This window comes from Gadus chalcogrammus, chromosome 13, assembly GCF_026213295.1.
Source record: "Gadus chalcogrammus isolate NIFS_2021 chromosome 13, NIFS_Gcha_1.0, whole genome shotgun sequence".
In the NCBI taxonomy this organism is placed as follows: Eukaryota; Metazoa; Chordata; class Actinopteri; order Gadiformes; family Gadidae; genus Gadus; species Gadus chalcogrammus.
The window spans coordinates 576,876-597,920 of record NC_079424.1 but is presented as its reverse complement, the minus strand read 5'-3'; the positions used below and the strand labels follow the sequence as shown (position 1 = coordinate 597,920).

The following is a 21,045-nucleotide window of genomic DNA, read 5'->3' as shown; positions in this document are numbered from 1 at the left end:
TCGGTCCAACTAGTGGGCGTTGCCTCGAAAACAACTTGTAAACAAAGCATGAGGTCCGTTATATTGACCACATACTAAATAATAAATTAGGTAGGCTAAAGATTATTATTTTTTGTTAATATAATTTGTGTTGAATTCTTTGTAGGCCTAATTATACCCAAAAAAATAGTTTTGTTTTGAGTTGTTTTTTTTCCAAATAAGAAAATGTAGGACACGGGAAGAGACGGTTCAGGGTCTACGGAGTGGAATACACGAGAAAAGATCGCAGGAGAATAATATATAAATTAGGGAATGAAGAAAGCACGTAGTAGGCCTAATAAAACGGCAAACACAGGAATCGGTACATGTTATTTTATTCACATCATTAACTGATGTATAACGGCTGCAAAGGTGATGATGCATCACAACAACACAAGAATCACGCCAACAAACATTGTAGGCTTAACTCATAAAGAGTTAAAGGAAATGATCTTCGCAGAAGACAAATCATTGTAAATTCAGGAATATAATGTAGACCTATACAGCGCAGCGCTTAGTTAAATCAAGCGTGCGTGTACAGCATGCCCTTTGAAACATTGAACATTAAAACATGTTGATTTAAAATATGTAGAAACCCAATAAGGGCTGAATGGATCCCCACGGAGGACTCGAAGTAGGCCTTCATACATGCGAATATCGCAATTGTCTTTCAAATATTAAAAGCTGAACATAACATTAAGTCTGCTGTTATGGCCTACATAGGGGCCATTGCTGCGTTCATAGAACACGTTTAGTCAGTTAACTAACCTCAATATCTAACCAATCCAAACAAAGACGCCAGGGGTCGCCAGAGGTTGCGATTCAACCAAATTCCGACACATCGCTTACTTATCATAAGATAACAATTCGTTCTTGAACTTATTCCCTTGAAATAGCGCAAAAAAAAAAAGCATTTTACAATGCAACTACATCTTAGTTGATGACTCAACAACCACTTGAGACCAACATGGTCAACATTGTAATTGCTAGTATCTCCAGTCCGTAGGTTTCTACCAGGGCCTCCACATGCCGCGGTTCACTGAACTCTTCTCTTCGGAGATGCTGGGCTTGAGCGGAGAGCTCAGCTGAAGTGCACCAGCCCCACTTAGTCTTGTTTCAGAGGATGAATCAAGGCTCTGGAAGTGATCCAACATTCTTCTGTTGGAAAGTGTCTTCACCTCATCTTTCGACAGGTAATGGGCCATCTCCTGGACACACCTGGAGTGACCCCGATTGGCCGCTGATGAGGCTGAGTTTTCATGGCGAGAAAGCTGCTGTTGTCTCACAAATTCAACGGTTATCTCCAGAATGTCTGCTTTCTCCATCTTGGAGTCAGGTTCTTGTTTGAGGAACTCTGGACCCAGCAGAGACTTGAGCTGCTCAATGCTGCTGTTGATTCGCTCTCTGCGTAGCTTTTCCACCAGCGGTTTTCTGATCTGGAGGAAGAGAAAGGCATATTTAAGAAACAAATCTCGATAGAGTATGAATAGATACTATAATTAACCTCCAAATGTTTTGTTAAGTTCAGTCTTGAATTTACCTTGTGTGTTAAAGTTTGGTGATTCTGAGGAGAAGTCATTGCTGAGGTGATTGTAGGAGCCATGTGTGGTTCTCTGCAGTAGAGGTCTCTGTAGAGAGAATCTGGTCTCTCCTGGCTTCAGCCCTCCTTTATATAGTCCCTAATCTCCATATGAATGTGTGGGTCTAGGTCTGGTTGGAGGTTCTCACAGTCTGAACCAATCAGAGAGCTAGGGAGGACAATGAGGAATGCAGGCTGCCACATGCTGCAGGCTCTTATTGCTGGGGGACAATAGATAGATCTCAGGGGACCAGGTGGAGGACTGGGGGGTGATGGAGAGAGGCTCTGTGTGGATCTGGGAAAGTGGTGACCCTGTAGAGAGATCAGATCTGGATCCTAATGCTCGGATCAATAACATTGATTTGGCACTTGTGCTTCATCCAATCAAATTCATAATGATAGTCAATGTCAACATGTAGTCAAATACATAGCTTGTAAAGAAACATGTATTTTACATTCATAAAATATAGAATAAAATACTAATTGCAAACTTTCATTGAACATGATTGATATTATCCATTAAATAATAGTTGTCGTTGATAATGTATGGATTCAAACTTATTTTAGGAAAGTTTTCTTAATAACCGAGGCCAAATATACATATTGGATCTTTGTCATTTATTATTTTCATTAAACAAAACAAAAAACGTATATATTTTATTAATCAATGAAATTCTCAAATTCATTCAATGATTGTGAATTGCTGTTAGACGTTTGCCTCAATCTTATTGGAAGGACGAGTCCGGGCGTGTCTTCAGTTTGTAAGGTGAGTCCATTCCTCTGGTTGCTAATGACCCTGGAGTCCAGATGTTCCTCTGTCCTGGGGTGGGTACAAAGTTACCAAGAGTTTCCCACACTTGGGTTTGGGTTTGTGTGTATGTGTGTGTGTGTTTATGTGTGTGTGTGTGTGTGTGTGTGTGTGTGTGTGTGTGTGTGTGTGTGTGTGTGTGTGTGTGTGTGTGTGTGTGTGTGTGTGTGTGTGTGTGTGTGTGTGTGTGTGCTGTAGTTAATGTGTAACAACATTGGAAGGCAGCTTTAGGTTGCCTGTGTTGTCTCAGATGACAGACAGACTTTGACCTCACTTAGTAGCGCCCGGAGAGAGAGTTAATAAAATATGCTCACAATCTAACTTTATCTGCATGGCATATTTTATGCATAGGGAATGTTTACATGTTTCACACTAACATATGAAGTTAAATAAATATGAATGGATAAAATGTACACACAGTAAGCCTAATCAAGATTACATTTGAAATTTTAAAGAAAGCTCATACAAGTTATGAATAAAGTATGTTTAATATTGAGGAGAACTTCCAAATTATTAATCAATAATATTTTCAGATTAAAGTATACCCTGCCTCTGGTAGACTGCATACAACATGCTCTTTGTATAATTTATATTTCATTCTTGTTCTAAATTGTATACTCAACAAACAGAAATAACAAACCGGAATCTAATCCGTAGAAATAGGTCAATTTATGTTAATTGTAATTCATTATAGCAAAAATATTTGTATATTTTACACATATCTGCACGTTCATGTAATGGAATGCTACACCAAACAGGGAAGATGAACGTGACCCCCTTGGTCCTTCCTGGCATGTGTTCAGGCCCGCCTCTGCACTGAATGCTACACCAAACAGGGAAGATGAACGTGACCCCCTTGGTCCTTCCTGGCATGTGTTCAGGCCCGCCTCTGCACTGAATGCTACACCAAACAGGGAAGATGAACGTGACCCCCTTGGTCCTTCCTGGCATGTGTTCAGGCCCGCCTCTGCACTGAATGCTACACCAAACAGGGAAGATGAACGTGACCCCCTTGGTCCTTCCTGGCATGTGTTCAGGCCCGCCTCTGCACTGACGCCGCCAAAGGCTTCCGTCTGAACATCTGGCAAGTCAAGACAGCACTTGACGTGAGACCCAAAACAGTTAGCCCCCAAATAAAGTAATATATTGTATTAGGCAGCAGGAGCACTGAACGTCTGGTCCTAAGTGTGCCCGAGCCCTTTGATGGAGCTGCTGTCAGGTGCTGGTGGGGGCTGATGATGCTAATCACACTGAACTGTGACTCTGCTCTCCAGAGCTTTCCCACACTCTGCCCATTGACCCAGCCCCCAGTCAACAACAGGCGTGTGCCTTGTTTAATGCTAATTCACTCCCACACAAGCAGTTCCCAGCCATCCCCTGAGGGGGAAGTTTGTTGTTGAGGCACTTCCCAATTACGGGAGCAGTCAATACAAACATTCTGACACAAGATGCACCCTCAACGTTAGGCCAGGATTTCATCTAATTTTTATTGGTCAGGATCAAATTCAAATTAAATTTAAAAAACCCAGATGCATTTTCTTCATTGAAAACATTGTGCATCAGAACATTTGTGCTGAACCGTTTGTTGATACATTTTAAAATGCAGAGTTAAATATACACATTTACAAATAAACAATGCTACTTGTGAAAAACCAAACACAAGAAAAACAACAACCTTTCTTTTAAGCGTACTATAAAACTGAATGGCTCTGCTTCCCCCTCACCTCCCCGTCTAGGGGGCCGGAGCTATTGTCCCCCGGGGGCCTGTGAGTGAGCCTTCCCTGGTTTCCCACACTCTGTTCAATCACTGCATTCATTAGGGACAAAAGAAGTGTGTCTAGTTGCACATCACATCACGTTAGGAGCAATTCAGGGAGTCGTGGTGTCTCACTGTCTGTGGATAAAGATTCCCGACATCAATGGAGAGGTTGCTGTGAAATGGTGCACAGAGACGCAGTATGGAATGCAGACCCACATAAGGGATTATCTGAATGGTCTCTCTCTCTCCTCTGCATTCTGTGTTGTTTATGGAACTGGGAGTCCCCAAATAAGAAAATACCAAAAATTGCGATCCAAACCAGCTAGACAACCTGATAAAACTGATAAAAAAAATAAATAAATCATAATTCTTTCATATCCCCAAAATGATACACAGGTCTGAAGTAAAAATGTCAAAATGTTTTTTTCTTCATTACTTTACATTTAAAAAAAAAGTATTGATTTTGTGTAAATTGTAGACATCGAGGACAGGGTTGGAATTTCCAACACTATTTACGTATGCAATTTCCTACATGAAGACTAATTGTGAAATAATTATTCAATATTTGATCAAAGAAGTACTTGAAATCAAAAATGTATTGCAAACAAGTTTGGAGCACTGCAAATGAAACCAGTGAGTCCAACAGCTACTGGAGTCATCTATGAGTTCAAATTAGAAGTTAAATATCAAATAAAAACTATTACTCTGCAAGACTTAGTTAAACATTAAGTGTGTCTGAGACTCTTCCACGAGGGTGATTCAACTACCAGGGTGTGTTCAGTCAGACTCATTGATCCCAACAACAGGCTACAGCTCTGATCTCTCTACAGGGTCACCACTTTCCCAGATCCACACAGAGCCTCTCTCCATCACCCCCCAGTCCTCCACCTGGTCCCCTGAGATCTATCTATTGTCCCCCAGCAATAAGAGCCTGCAGCATGTGGCAGCCTGCATTCCTCATTGTCCTCCTTAGCTCTCTGATTGGTTCAGACTGTGAGAACCTCCAACCAGACCTAGACCCACACATTCATATGGAGATTAGGGACTATATAAAGGAGGGCTGAAGCCAGGGGAGACCAGATCCTCTCTACCGAGACCTCTACAGCAGAGATCCACACATGGCTCCTACAATCACTTCAGCAATGACTTCTCCTGAGAGTCACCTGACTCTAACTCATAAGGTAAATTCAAGACTAAATTTAGACAGACTCTTAAAAAACGTTACACATTGCTTGTATTTGTGCTGACTTTTATTTGTTGAGATCAAGTGTATTCATGATTTCCTTCTCTTCCTCCAGATCAGGAAGCCGCTGGTGGAAAAGCTACGCAGAGAGCGAATCAACAGCAGCATTGAGCAGCTCAAGTCTCTGCTGGGTCCAGAGTTCCTCAAACAAGAACCTGACTCCAAGATGGAGAAAGCAGACATTCTGGAGATGACGGTGGTCTTTGTGAGACAACAGCAGCTCTATCGCCGAGGACACTCAGTTTCATCCTCTGCCAACCAGGGTCACTCCAGGTGTGTCCAGGAGATGGTCCACTTCCTGTCTAAGGATGAGGGGAAGACACAGTCCAACGGAAGAGTATTGGACCATTTCCAGAACCATCAGGCCTCCTCTGAACCGGACATGAAGGTCCCAGTGAGCCCAGTCAAGCCCAGCCTGGGCCAGCAGAAGCCCAGGGCCAGCCCCAGCCCGTGGAGGCCGTGGTAGAGACTCGGATGTGCTCTCTGAAAGGGACCGTTGTTGTACAACCACTTGGTTCAAGACTGCTACGCTTGTTGTTTTGTTTTTCCTCATTTTTTGCCGTCAAAAAATTGCTGTCTATTACCTTTTGTGAAGGTGCCGCTCAGCCGGGATTCTGTTACTGTCATATTTACAGACAGGTTTCTTTCTGTTCTTATGCATCAAAATCTGATTCTTGTATTGTATTGTTTTTTGGTAAAAAACCCAAATCAATGTATTTTCCTCCCTATGGGAAAATTGTTATAATATGAAAGCTACTGATTCTACCAGCATATGGGTTTGTTGTTTTCTCGTTTAAAGTTGACAATGTCAAATGTTTTACAAACTGTCTGCATTTTAGTCAGACAAAGAGTTTTGTGTTTTTCTCTGTTAGGAGAAGATCACATCAAAACCAATGTGCTGTTTTATCACTCTATGAGTCAACGCACCTTTCACTTCTATGAAGAGATTGTTACTGTTATTGTTGAATAACATGCCTTAAAATGAACGTTTTCCTTCAAAACAATTTGATGCGAATAAACACAATCTTAAAAAACAACAGCACTTGGGTCCTTGTTTTTTTCTGAGAAAAAGGTAAAGAGAAATGCAGCAATGTCTCAAGATTCCTTAACTTCTTAGTCAATATTAAGATAATGAACGCATCTCATGCTATGACGAGGGTGAATCACTTTTTTGTGAATCATCATAGAATATAAGACTTTGCTAAACTTTTTGTAAAATGGTATTATATTTATACAGGAACCTGCTGGAGATCAGCTTTATACTGAGCCAGGCCCGTTTTAAATGTGTTACATTTCATACTTTCCTTTTGAAAGAGCCACAGGCAAAGGTTGAGGTTCATGTATAGGCGGCACACTGGCCACAATTATACACTATCAATTCTGATTAATTATGAATTATTGAGTTTAATTTCTCTTTAAAGGCATGAGTTGAAGACTTAGTTACGAATTAGTTACTTTATTTTACAAACTTTATTGATGTCAGCCTTTGATTGGATACATGGTATCTACTAACAGTATTTCTAAGAGCAAACAGCATATAAGTATAACTTAATCTCTAATTGTCAAAAAACGTCCACGTTTTCCTTAAATTTACATTTTAATGAACAAAAAACATTAAAACAACACTTAAAGCTACATTACACTATGTTGCATTAAAAAAGTTTATTTTACTTTGTTTAAGAATGTGTGATTCTGATTGGCTGGGAGGAGGGCATTAACCCGGCAGGTTGCCCGCTGACTTGTCGGTTCTACTTGCTGCTGACTGAGCACAGCGTCATCAGATAGTAGATCAATACGCCACTTGTATTTTTTTCTATCAAAGAAAGTTCAAACATGAGGTCCATTGTAAAAATAAACCTTGTTTAAATATTTTTCTAATATGTGTCGGAAATCTATCAGAAGTGTCAGTCGATACATAGTTTTGCGAGTGAGATACAATGTAGCAACTACGTTATTAAACTAGTGATCAGATGCAGCCTTGTATGGATGCTATAGAACCTAATTAGCAACAGCTGAGCTAACGTTATTCACCGTAGTTCTAAACATTGCAGCGTTTTAAAGATGGACGAATTCATTGTCAATTTTAGTGTATTTGGAGTAGGGAAGACATTTGAGGACTGGTTAAAGAGCGACGAGGACTACGGGATGACAAAAGCAGAAGACGAGGCCCATGGAAGCCGTTCCCCAGACCTGACAGGACAGGAATGCTTGTTTGATCGGTCCTAATTAAAGGGGAATACTTTTTGAGGGAGATGAACTCAAACAGAGTATACATTTAATGAGCATGCAATACGAATAAGAAAAAGCATAATTATTAAAGTACCATTGAATTGTAATATTATTGAATAGTATTATTTGAATTGTTTTATTATGTTGGCAAGAAAGAAATAGAATAAACGGGATAATCACCAAGCGGCAGGGCAATGAACAGTTTGATATGCCCGGCTCGTGGAAGGTTTACCGTCCGAGACGAACGCGGTGATTATCCCTATGAATTTACTTATTGTAGTAATAATGCACAAATAGAATTTGCTTAAATTAGTTGACACGAAAGAGCAGGCAGGACACAAACAATTTGAATGTCTTGCATTTTTATTTTCTCAGAAATTGTAACAACAATGAAACAAAATTAAGTATTTTTGGTGGCAAAGAAACCACATATATTCCAGTGACATATAGAAGGCACAAAACAAAATCAAACCTATTTGCTGAGGAAGGTTTGTATTTTTTCCTTAAGGCATCTAAATAAGGCACTATTTAGAAATGACATGCACATTTGACGACTAAGACATGCAAATCAGTGACAAGATGATCCCAAAATCAGCAGAGGATCATTATTTGCACTATCTTGGTATTCCCACACAAATTATATCAGATTATATGTAAAGTAGGTTGCGAATAACAATGTGGAAGTCCAATTAGCTAAACAGGCAAAAGAGTATGCAAATGTTCCAGACATTTGCATGTTAAAGGCATTTCTCTGACATGGCTTCATTAAGATGGCCCTTACAGGGCAAGGCATTCTGGAAAGGACACTTAGGCCTAACTTAAAACATAAAAATGTGTGTTCTCACAAAGAAAATAAACATTATTTCTCTCTTAGAGAAGGTCAATAGCAGTATCACTGCGTGTCATGAGGCACTGGGACAATAAGGCACTGGGAGAAAATACATTTCCTTCTGTAAAGCCCATGCAGAACAGGACTCCACAAAACCTTGGAGCTGCTGGTCACATGCTGACAGTGTTCTTATCCAGGTCCTTGGACATCGTTCATGTTTTTCTCCATGTAGTATTCTAAAGGCACAGCGGCGCCACATCTTCATCCGACGTGGAGGACAGACGGAGGAACTCTCTGGTACATCTGGAGTAGCCGCTGTGGGTCAGCAGGGCCTTCCTCACGGTGAAGAAGGACACCGTCTTCTCCAAGATGTCCGACGCTGGGATTCCATTCTGCAGGTGTTCTCCGATCAGAACCCTCAGCTTCTCCACTCCAGTGGAGCACTTTCTCTCTAGCATGTGGAGTTTACACCTGGGAGGGGAGAGAACGCCATTAGATATGCAGAACTGAAGGTTTCAAATGTAAAAAGAAACCTGTAATAAATCAGCAACAAGCATACAATTTATTCTATACTCCATTCTGATTGGCTCATATTGGCCCCAGGTCAAATATAGAGCCCATGAAGGACTAATTTGAGCCAATCAGTTGATTTACCGGTGTGCAGGCCACCAGTATTAATGAATATCAATCAATTAAATATATGTTAACTAAATTAGATTCAGACCAAATCTGAAATATAAACCCTTAACTTACCGAATCTGCTGCTCCTTGATGGTGTGCTGTAGAACGAGCTCTGAATACGGGGCCATTTCACAAACAAGCTCCTGACTCTGCAGTTGATCCCACGTCTGGAGGGTTGCCTTGCTTCTGTTCTAGCGCCGGTGATGTGTTGTCTCCGCTGCCTCTTCACTGCTCCTTTATGCTCTTCATCCCGCCAGTCCACTTGCTGTTCAGCCAATCACAGGGCTCCGACCCCGGGACAATAGGCTGAATTGCGTAGCTGTCACACTACCAGGTGGGATCGTTTCTTCAGTATATCAAAGGTCAGCTGCAGCCCTCCTGCCTGGGAAAGGTTCTCACTGATGGGGACACAGGATACAATGCACCATCATTAGGACTGCCATTTTACAGTATTTAGGACTCTAAACGAACAACTGAGAACTGTACAAATAAGGTGACACCTTTTTGTATCTTTACTTTCATTTTCCTTTTTTTTATATAAGAGGTTAGGTTAAGTACATGCGTGTGCCATCTCGTCAACATGACACATATACAAACAGGCAGCAACACTTTTCAAATAAATATTTTAAAGAAGCGGTTTGGTAAGGAGAATGCTTTGGGCAGGTCTGTCACCTCATGAGTTACCTTCGCCCGCAGCAGATGGTGGATGTGTAGAGTGCTCTCTGGCCTGATGGGTCCGACCCTGGGAACGGGCCCGGGGCTCAGAGAGCCGACACACTTCTATTGTCTGGCAGCTGAGCAGGCTGCATACACAAGTGTGGGAAGCCGTGTGTCGCCGTGGCTCCCAGCTCCGCAGAGAGTGGAGGGCGTGTGACGGGGGCACGCTCAGCCGCGCACGTTGGTGCTCAGAGAGCCAGCTGGGGCAGGACAACCAGCCACGACCTGAGAAGATCACTGGACAGACCGATGGCACGCTGGTGCTCAGAGAGCCAGCTGGGGCAGGACAACCAGCCACGACCTGAGAAGATCACTGGACAGACCGATGGCACGCTGGACAGACTTCACCTCCTGAGAACTAGAACAAAATGTTTAACCTGTTTTATTGAGAGGTATACAATATTATATAAGCAATAAATTACTTTTTCAGAATGACTTGAATTTGAACCCCTTGCTCAATGGGGTTCCCGGTGATAGTCAAACTAGATCATTTCCAATTAGGCGGCAACCAAACACTTAAAAATTTAATTTAAGTCACTATGCAGTTTCGGTTAATTGGTTATCCCTATAAGTATGTTTATTTTTGACAATTAACTGCAACTCCTTCTAAATATTGTTAGTGATTTCAGCTCCATAAATTTACTAATGAGGAACTTGCAACGGAAAGTACCGGTACCAAGTACCCTGGTGTCACGTGAGCCAAACGAGAGCGGTTAAGATGATGGATGGACTCACGGACAGATAGAGGATTGTATCGGGAGATTCCCTCTTTAACCCCTGTCAGTCCCCCAGGGCAAGGATCCTAAATCTATTGTCCCAAGGGGGCTCTGTGAGTGAGCTCTCACTGGTTTCCCAAACTCTCCATTCACTGGTCTCACTGGAGGAACAAAAGAAGTGTGTCTTATTCACGTTAGATAGCCTACAGCAACAGATTAGGGATCAGGCAAAAACAAATCATCCCTGATTTTTTTTTTAGATCTTCAGAAATTGTATAAGTATGTTATCTGACAGACAACATGGCAAAAGTAGGCCTAAAGCATCTAGGCTAGTTCAAATTAAATAACACAAAAACAAAACTTGATTACTGCTGATATTGATGACTAGACTGAACGCATTGTATCATGTCATCCATAGTAGGAAATAACAATAAAATAACTATATTATAGCCTACTATATTTTGTAATTGGTCGGATCCATTGGTCCTACAGACTGTCCGTCAAAGTATCAGCCATTGAGCCCGCCTGTCAGGCTCGCTCGAGCCAGACCACTTTACCCGGGAATCCTCAACTGATAATGACCGTTAAGCAGCTATAGGCTACATGCTAATGATGGGTCTTCTAAAATGTCTGCAAAGCGAACGTTGGACTTGAATTATACTGGTAGTAACTACGTTTTTTTTCTCCAGGATTTGTGTTTTTTTGGGCCTGGAAAAGTTTTGTGTCATGTTGTTTTGAACTTCAACTGTCGGAGGAGCGACCATGGGAGCGACGGGTAACTGGACGGGTAACTGGACGGGTAACTGGAGTTGGGTAACTAGCCTAGCTACATGTCAGAGTGACGTGTCGCAGCACGGAACGTTACGACGCAAGAAAAAGACAAAGGACGCTTAGAACAGTAAGTTCGTGTAACATTACCGTTATAACATCTGTAACGCCGAGAGTGGATATTTGAATTACTAATGGACATTTGCATTAGCAATTGAAAATGCCTTTTGGTTATTGGGGTAGAATTGATATTAATCACGTATAAATGTATCTTTGCTGGTTAGCAATGCAGAGTATGACACTATCTCCCAATGAATACAGCTAACGTCAGCTAGTAGCCTACATATAATATGGTAATATCACTGCCAGTCCTTAAAGCGCTAGTATACAATACAGTTTAGGGTAAAGCTGTCATCGAAGCTTGCTGGTTTACACGTGGCACAGAAATGCAGCTATGTGCGAGTATGTCGGATAACTAGTTATTCTGTAGTTCATCTTCTGTAGCCCACATGGGAGGAATGGTCCTGCATGCAGAGGGACGGGTTTATTACTACTGGATCTCCATAATTTGGCATGCTGATGGGATCTGAATATTATGAATGAATGCACTGCACAAATGATGTATGAGGAATTTGGTATTTTGAACCAAAATATGCCCCAAATGTTGACTCAAATTGAATATTTATTTTCTACCTTCCTTTAAACGTAGAAAATAATTTAGTTTAGTTAAACAATCTTAATTTAGTTTAGTTAAAAAATCTTAATTTAGTTAAACAATCTTAATTTTGTAAATACTAAGTGTTGCATTCTTTCTCAGTGTCATACTATAGTTTATTACAATGTTTTTGTGCTTCTGCAATTAGAACTAAGGTTTTGGGTTAAGATGATATATATATATATATTCGTATGTCACAAAGTACATCTCAATACTGTTAAATGACTAAGCTTGTGTCCTCTAGCCATGCCAGTGCTTCACTGTTCAGGGTAGACAGTGCCTGGAGACCAGGGCACTGGTACTTGGTGCAGTCGTTTATGATGTGATCACCCGTATGCTCTGGGGCTCCACAGGGGCAGTCAGGGGCAACACAAAGTTTCATCCTGTGCATGTTGGCTCTGAAGCGTCCATGTCCTGTCCGGCATCTGTTAAGTCGTACCCAGGATTTTCGGTTGAGGTTGTGTCCTGCAGGCCTTGTGGACGGTGTTTCGATGTAGCCATGTAGCTTGGTGTTGGCTTGGCCCCACTGTTTGGTCCATTGTGTGATGGTCCAGGACCCAGGTGGCTGGCCATTTGCCTCATGCAGCAGGCCCTGGAGTCTTGCAGGGATTGGTTCCCTCGACGGTAGGCGTGGTGGTGGGTCGTTTGAGTTGATGTCGTGGTGGAGTAGGTGGCTGGCTCTGCGTTGAGCTCTCTGTGCAAGGTTAAGGCAGGCTGCTTCACGACGGATTGCTGGTGGTGGGATTCCGCTTAGGATTGGTAAGTATGAGGTTGGTGTAGATTTTATGCATCCTGATTTTATGCATCCAAGATGATGATGATGGAAATGAATTCCAATGCAGGATACTTAGCAAGTGAGACGGTTGCACCAGCTATGACTGTTTCAAAGCTTCTTTCTTAGCTTTCCAACTGAGTAATAACTTAAGTTACATACCTTATTTAGTGATATGACATACTTTAACGTTCGGCATTCTCAGCAGTTAACATGCTGAAAAATAATTTTGCATGATTGTTTTGACAACGGATCACAGCGCAGGACTACCCCATGGTTTAATTCCCCAGGTAAAATATCCTACAGCTGATTGTGTTGTCAACTCATCTCAACTTATAATATAAATATACGAGAAGTGTTAGTTCATTTTAAGTTTTTTATTCACACAGACATATTCAGCAGTATAAACTTCAACTGAAGTCCAATAGAGGTGATGACACATCACAACAATCATTTGAAAAAGATCTCCAAAGCACATTGTACTCAAACAGAGTGGAGGATGAACATTTGAACAGTTGTCTTCATAGAAGATATAAAATGTTAAAGGTAACAATGTTGAGTTTACACTCAAAGCTTAACTCATAGTTTACTATGAATCCAATGTTTTAAGCTTCATAATTAAAACAAAAGAAACAGGATCATATAATTGATCAGGAATGTTTCATCGCAAAGTAATGAAGTAGGGTTACTATCCAGTTGGGATAGTACCACTTTTCATGAATTTCATGAAAATGAAATTAAAATATCACCACTTGTGTGTATGAGAATAACATCATACAATACAAACAGATCAGAATTCAATAGATCACAGATTACAAATCAGAGATTTAAATTACAAAAACAAAATAGATCCACACGATCATCAGCAATTCATTTTAGAGTAACAAAATGGTCCTTCAAATCTAAACAAATGCATAAATATGCCATGTATTTCCCTTAGAAAATTAAGTTAAATATTTTCAATATCATCAAACGTTAAAGCAGAAAAAGCTCCTCTGTGAGTCTGTAATAACAGACAGTTGAAACAGTACACTACAACACGTAGCAGAAACATGTGGAGGTTTTCTTCTTTTAGAAGAATGTTAAAGCACAGATTACAATTCACAGATTTGAAAGAAGAACACAGACTAGATCACTATGATCATTAGTAATTAATTATACAGTGTAAAAATGTTTCCTTAAATGGAAATAAATGCACCAAACATGCCCTATCTTTACATGAGAGAGAAAGGCTCTATATGTTATCAAATAATTGCCACTAAGTTTGAACATCAAACTCTAAAGCAGAAAAAGCTCTTTTGTGAATCTGTAATAACAGACAGTTGATACAGTACACTACAACACGTAGCAGAAACATATGTGGAGGTCTTCTTTTAGAAGAATAACATGATATTCGAACATCAATATTGAGTTGATATTATACATTGACAACAACATGTTGTGAACAACATGGCCAATGTTGTCTGGTACTTCCAGTGTGTAGGTTTCTACCAGGGCCTCCAGACGGCGCTGTTAACTGAACTCTTCTCTTTGGTGATATTGGGCTTGAGTGGAGAGCTCAACTGAATTGAACCACCCTCAGTCAGCCTTGTATCAGAGGAGGTCCGAAGGTTCTGGAAGTGATCCAACATTCTTCTGTTGGCCAGTGTCTTCACCTCATCCTTAGACAGGAAGTGGACCACCTCCTGGACACACCTGGAGTGACCCTGGTTGGCAGCTGTTAAACCTTTGAAAGATTTTCCATGGCGAGAGAGCTGCAGTTGTCACAGGAAGTCAACTGTCATCTCCAGAATGTCTGCTTTCTCCATCTTGGAGTCAGGTTCTTGTTTGAGGAACTCTGGACCCAGCAGAGACTTGAGCTGCTCAATGCTGCTGTTGATTCGCTCTCTGCGTAGCTTTTCCACCAGTGGCTTTCTGATCTGGAGAAAGACAACGATATATTTAATACACAAATCTCAACATGGCATCAGAATCAATGCATACTACAATTTAAGTCTAAATATTTTTAAGTTTGTCCTTTAATTTACCTTGTGGGGCAGGGTTAGGTGGTCCTGGGAAGAAGTCATTGCTGAAGTGATTGTAGGAGCCATGTGTGGTTCTCTGTGCAGTAGAGGTCTCTGTAGAGAGAATCTGGTCTCTCCTGGCTTCAGCCCTCCTTTATATAGTCCCTAATCTCCATATGAATGTGTGGGTCGTCTAGGTCTGGTTGGAGGTTCTCACAGTCTGAACCAATCAGAGAGCTAAGGAGGACAATGAGGAACGCAGGCTGCCACATGCTGCAGGCTCTTATTGCTGGGGGACAATAGATAGATCTCAGGGGACCAGGTGGAGGACTGGGGGGTGATGGAGAGAGGCTCTGTGTGGATCTGGGAAAGTGGTGACCCTGTAGAGAGATCAGATCTGGATCCTAACGATGGGACCAATGACTTTGATGGGGCACGTGCTCCTCATTACAACACACACGTTCAGGATTTATTGATATCAGTTATGGGTAGAACATTTATCATGTAATAATGCCATTACTGTACCTGACCAATAAATCGTAGAAACAGCACATAGACGAACATTTATAGATTCATATATTTTTGTTCATTTTAGGATTATATGTATTTATGATGCATGTGTTCCTCTTTCATGAAATCAGTTCGGTTCAGTTTTATTTTTCATTAAAAGTAATTCTTTCTTTATTTCTCTGATATTTTTATTTAATTGTATATTATTATTAAGTTGGTGATTTCTAACTTGTTAGGACATATTTCTGAGTGTCCAGATGTAGCAGATGTTTCTTCAGTGTGGTGACTGGTAGTCGGTGTGAGTAGAGAGTGGATCTGAGTTTCCCACACTGACTCCAATGTGCTGTGGTCATGGCTGACAAAAGGACTTTGAATGGACCCTTGGTTAAGGATCCATTCTCTGTGTTGCACCACAAACAGACCCCTGACACCACTGACCATCTGGAGGGAAAGAACCCCATTGGCTGGATCATAGACACTGGAATTTGAACTGAACCTCAAGAATCTTCATATATTCAAGACAGCTACTTCCTGAAGTGTGCCAATTCCCCATTGAGTAATAGGCGGTTCTGTTAGGACTGATGATGCTAATTACTCTGCAATGTGACTAGACTCTCTAGAGCTTTCCCACACTGCGTTCATTGACAGAGTTTTCACTGAATAATAGGAGTGTGCCTTGTTAAATGCTAACAAGGCACACTCCTATTAAACTCTTATTAAAATGTGATATATAAGTGTAAGAATAACAATGTCACCCATATTAAAAAGAGAGAAGACAAGAAATATTGAAGTTCATGTTTGTTTATTCAAACAGACGATTTCAGAACCATCACAATGATCATTGGCATAACAAAATGTTTCCTGAATGGAAATAAACTCACTAAACAGGCCTTTTCTTTCCATTGGATAAATAGGCTGAATACCAACTGATAGAATTGCCATTAAGTTTGAACATCAAACTGTAAAGCATTAAAAGCTCCTATGCGAGTATGTAATAACAGACAATTCAGACAGTATAGTACAACACGCGGCAGAAACCTGTGTGGAGGTGTTCTTCTTTTAGAAGAATAATGTAATCTCAAACTTTAAAAACAAAGACAATATTGTTTATCGACAATAACATTTTGTGGCCAACATCTTCAATGATGTCTAGTACCGCCAGTGTGTAGTTTTCTACCAGGGCCTCCAGATGGCGATGTTAACTGAACTCTTCTCTTTGGTGATATTGGGCTTGAGTGGAGAGCTCAGCTGAATTTAACCACCCTCAGTCAGCCTTGGATCAGAGGAGGTCCGAAGGTTCTGGAAGTGATCCAACATTCTTCGTTGGACAGTGTCTTCGCCTCAGCCTTAGACAGGAAGTGGACCATCTCCTGGACACACCTGGAGTGACCCTGGTTGGCAGCTGATACACCCGAGACAGAGTTTCCATGGCGATAGAGCTGCAGTTGTCTTAGATAGTCAACTGTAATTTACAGAATGTCTGCTTTCTCCATCTTGGAGTCAGGTTCTTGTTTGAGGAACTCTGGACCCAGCAGAGACTTGAGCTGCTCAATGCTGCTGTTGATTCGCTCTCTGCGTAGTTTTTCGACTAGTGGCTTTCTGATTTGGAGATAGGAAAACGCATATTTAATACACAAATGTCAACACGGCATCAGCATCAATGCATACTTCAATTCAACTCCAATTGTTTTGATAAGTTTGTCCTTTCATTTACCCTTTGGGTCAGGTGCTCAAGGGAAGAAGTCATTGCTGAAGTGATTGTAGGAGCCATGTATCTGGTTCTCTGCTGTAGCGGTCTCTGTAGAGAGAATCTGGTCTCCCGGCTTCAGCCTTGCTATATGTAGTCTCCCATCTCCATATGAGATGGTCTTGGTCTTGTTGGAGGTTCTCACAGTCTGCACCAATCAGAGAGCTAGGGAGGACAACGAGGAACACAGGCTTCCACAGCCTGCATGCTCTTATTGCTAGGGGACAATAGATAGATCTCAGGGGAGCAGGTGGAGGACTGGGGGGTGATGGAGAGAGGCTCTGTGTGGATCTGGGAAAGTGGTGACCCTGTAGAGAGATCAGATCTGGATCCTCATGTCGGGACAGATGACTTTGATAGGGAACGTGCTCCTTATCACAACACACAACATCAGGATTCATTGATATCAGTTATGGCTTTAACAGCTTCAATCATAAATGCCATTACTTTACATGAACAAAAAATATGATAAACCGAAAATAAACAAAGAGTTATAGGTTATATATATTTTTTAATTTTAGGATTATACACATTAATGGTTCATGATTGCCTTTAGAACAAAATCAGTAGTCAGTTCAGTCTTTTTCAATAAAGTGAGTAATCTTTTTTTTCCAATTGAAATATTATATTTATCTTGTGTATTGGGAATTTCTTACTTGTTAAGACATGTTTCTGCGTGTCCAGATGTAGCAGATGTTTCTTCAGTGTGGTGACTGGTAGTCGGTGTGAGTATAGAGTGGATCTGAGTTTCCCACACTGACTCCAATGTGCTGTGGTCATGGCTGACAAAAGGACTTTGAATGGACCCTTGGTTAAGGATCCATTCTCTGTGTTGCACCACAAACAGACCCCTGACATCACTGACCATCTGGAGGGAAAGCACCCCATTGGCTGAATTATGGACTGTGGAATTTCACCATAACAACAAAATCGGTAGAGTTTCGGTACAAATTCAAGAATAAGAGGTCTCTGTAGACAATTTGGATTTGCTAAAATTGAATATTGTGGAAAACATTTACGGACACTGATAAAAATGCATCTCTTTAACTTTTCTTGAAATTAACGCCTTTGGCGGACATGAGGGAGAATACCTTTTCCTGCAGTGTGCCAATTCCCTATTGAGAAATAGGCGGTTCTGTTGGGACTCATGATGCTAATGACTTTGCAATGTGACTTCACTCTCCAGAGCTTTCCCACACTCCATTCATTAACAGAGCTTCTTCTGAATCATAGGAGTGTGCCTTTTTAAATGCTAATTCTTTATTTGCGCCGTCATATGTTTTAGGGTATACAACATTGGAATTTTCTGAATAGTCTAGCTTTAACTCAGTAGATGTTGCAATCATTTTAACACACATAACATTATTTACAACTAACTACAAAATACCATTGGTTTTCAAATCAGCTAATTAACATGTATTAATAATATCAATAGTATAACAGTACTATTTATATAAGATGTTATATAAGATGTTATAGACTTTGATAGTATCTTTGTTTATATGCTGAACTGAAATTAATAACATAAAAATAAAATATTAAAATAAATCAAAGTTTCTTATAAACTTTTAAAAACAAAAAAGAAAACCGTTCGGGATTTGAAACTCATTCACAGGTTTCCATTCAGAGGTCCAGATTCCCTCTTTAACCCGTGTCCATCCCCCAGGGTAAAGGTCCCAAGTCTATCGTCCCACAGGGGCTCTGTGAGTGAGCTCTCACTGGTTTCCCACACTCTCCCCATTCACTGATTTCAATGGAGGAACAAAAGAAGTGTGTCTTATTACTCGTCACTTAACATAAAGAGAATGACGTCACAAATAAGGAATGGAGGGAAGAGCTCAACAAGACTAAAACCGTCAACTCTTAAGATGGCAAGCAGTTTTTCCACGGTGTTTAGTATCAATAATTAGTAATGTAATGTATTTAAGGAAAGAGAAATGTTCTGCCCCAAGTGGTTTGGTGAAATATAGTCCATCTACTACTTTTTGCATGAACACAAATGTATATTGTGTATGCATAATAGGTTATAATATTCAGACCTGATAAACACTGGCAAAAGTGTGTAGAAATGTAATGAGGAGGAGGCAACATTATCCAGGTTTATTTCACATCTGACTGATATATAATTTTCTGGCTTTGTTGAATCACTTTTATTCCCCCCACCTATATACTCCTGGAAGAGTCTAGTACACTGGAAAAAGCCTTCTGTTGAACCAATTAAAAAAAACAAGGGTAATGGTTCACATCTATATTACATAACTTGAGCCAATGACAAATATATAGCTTGCCTCAAACAATATTTCCTATGTTCATAAAAACAAAATAATACAACTTGGCACCAAGTATAATTCTATTCTTTGAATGAAGTTAATACATTTAAATCGTATGTTAAATCCTAAACAAAAAAATATTGATTCACTCCAACAATTGTTTCTCATTTAAACATGAACATTTTTAAACATAACATATTTTTGTATACATCATCATCATCATTTTTCCCCGCTTCGACACCACATCGCGACATCAGTCAGGGTAAGGTGCTTTGTCAAAGACACCTCGATACTCTGTTTGGTGAAGCCGGGGATCGAACCAACAACCTTCAGGTTACCAGCCAACCCGCTCTACCACCTGAGCTGCTGCCGCCACACAATATACAATATCTAAATGGCTACTAATTAGACCTACTCCAGACCTCCCTCCAGACACAGACAGACTGTCCTAGCTCACAGAACCAGTGAGTCATCGTCACTCTGGTCAAGGCTAGTGCTTTCACCTCAAAAAGTCGCCAAAAGTCACCAATAGCAGCTGAAAAAGAAGCTAGATTTGTCGCTTGTCGCTGTTTTGAAAAAAAGTCGCCAAAGGGGTCTGAAAAGAAGCTAAATATAGCGACAAAATCGCTAAGTTGGCAACACTGCGGTTTGGTCCAGTAGTCGTAAGCGTCTTTGTATTTAATGCGCATGCGCAGGCTTGTACGTAACCTTGAAATTGTACATTTGTCTGAACAAATATTTCTAAATTGAGCTCCTAATCAAAAATAACAGTGTTTTAGGAAAAAAAAATATATATATATATTTGGATTGAATGACAAAATTATTAATCAGTTGAATACACAACCTTAAAATTTTACATTTGTCAAAATGGATATTTCTTAATTGAGCTCCTAATTAAAAATATTTATATTTCACAGTATTTTGAAATAAAAAAAAGTTATTTTAAAAATAAAACAAAAAATGTTTATTTGAATTGAATTACAAAATAATAATCAGATGAAGTACGGCTTAAAACCCTTTTTCCAGTGTATAACATTCTTAATCTCACCTACAGTATTTTCAATCTGCATGCTGTCTGTCACAGTTATCATCAGCAAGTGCAATATTGGGTTTCACTGTTATGGAGGCGAGGCACTGCTGTATTGTAGTATTGTATCTTTCTCGTCAGGAGCAACACAAGGTTTTATTTGTGATCAATATGTCTAAGAATAACAATGTAACCCACATTTAAAAGAGAGAAGACAAGAAAATATTGAAGTTCATGTTTGTTTATTCAAACAGATGATTTCAGAACCATAAAACTTCAACTGAAGTCCAATAGAGGTGATGACACATCACAACAATCATTAGAAAAAGATCTCCAAACACATTGTACTCAAACAGAGTAGAGGATACATTCAACAGTTGTCTTCATAGAAGACATACCAGATATGTTACATGTAACAATATTGAGTTGACATTATAAATTAATGTGCAGCTCATTGTTCATTATGAATCCAATGTTTTATGCTTCATCATAAAAGCAAACAAGCAACATGATCATATAACTGATCAGGAATTTGTCATCACAAAGTGATCAATTAGGATCCAATTAGGATAGTAATGCTTACGAAAAAAAATATGGTAATTTTCCTAAAAATAGAAATTTCAAATCTTGTATGTGAGAATAACCTCACACAAT

The 21,045-nt window shown here is 40.2% G+C and overlaps 2 protein-coding genes, 1 long non-coding RNA gene and 2 pseudogenes across 3 annotated transcripts in view; 2 read left to right on the top strand and 3 right to left on the bottom strand.

Moving 5' to 3' along the window:
* Positions 1 to 150: 150 nt before the first annotated feature.
* Positions 151 to 1,657, bottom strand: LOC130402204 (transcription factor HES-5-like). The gene is made up of 2 exons (XM_056606342.1): positions 1,559 to 1,657; positions 151 to 1,454 (listed from the first exon to the last, which is right to left on the bottom strand). Exons 1-2 carry the CDS (start codon positions 1,619 to 1,621, stop codon positions 1,029 to 1,031), a joined length of 489 nt encoding a protein of 162 aa, XP_056462317.1. The 5' UTR covers positions 1,622 to 1,657; the 3' UTR covers positions 151 to 1,028.
* Positions 1,658 to 5,267: 3,610 nt separating this feature from the next.
* Positions 5,268 to 5,930, top strand: LOC130402428 (transcription factor HES-5-like). Its single transcript, XM_056606582.1, has 2 exons — positions 5,268 to 5,345; positions 5,463 to 5,930. The coding sequence occupies exons 1-2, from the start codon at positions 5,283 to 5,285 to the stop codon at positions 5,871 to 5,873; spliced, it is 474 nt and encodes a 157-aa protein (XP_056462557.1). The 5' UTR covers positions 5,268 to 5,282; the 3' UTR covers positions 5,874 to 5,930.
* A 5,276-nt stretch (positions 5,931 to 11,206) lies between these two features.
* The window catches only part of LOC130402100 (uncharacterized), a 35,066-nt gene continuing 25,227 nt past the window's right edge, over positions 11,207 to 21,045 (top strand). Inside the window, exon 1 of the long non-coding RNA XR_008903918.1 lies at positions 11,207 to 11,477. This is a non-coding gene — a long non-coding RNA (uncharacterized LOC130402100). The remainder of the gene's footprint in view (positions 11,478 to 21,045) is intronic.
* On the bottom strand, positions 14,322 to 14,939 carry LOC130402099 (transcription factor HES-5-like; annotated as a pseudogene).
* On the bottom strand, positions 16,410 to 17,148 carry LOC130402098 (transcription factor HES-5-like; annotated as a pseudogene).

Bases quoted from the DNA above. Each gene is read 5' to 3' on its own strand.
- LOC130402428 (XM_056606582.1), top strand. From the start codon at position 5,283: ATGGCTCCTACAATCACTTCAGCAATGACTTCTCCTGAGAGTCACCTG. The intron at 5,346-5,462 runs GTAAATTCAAGA...CTCTTCCTCCAG, and splicing joins ACCTGACTCTAACTCATAAG to ATCAGGAAGCCGCTGGTGGA.
- LOC130402204 (XM_056606342.1), bottom strand. From the start codon at position 1,621: ATGGCTCCTACAATCACCTCAGCAATGACTTCTCCTCAGAATCACCAA. The intron at 1,455-1,558 runs GTAAATTCAAGA...CTCTTCCTCCAG, and splicing joins ACCAAACTTTAACACACAAG to ATCAGAAAACCGCTGGTGGA.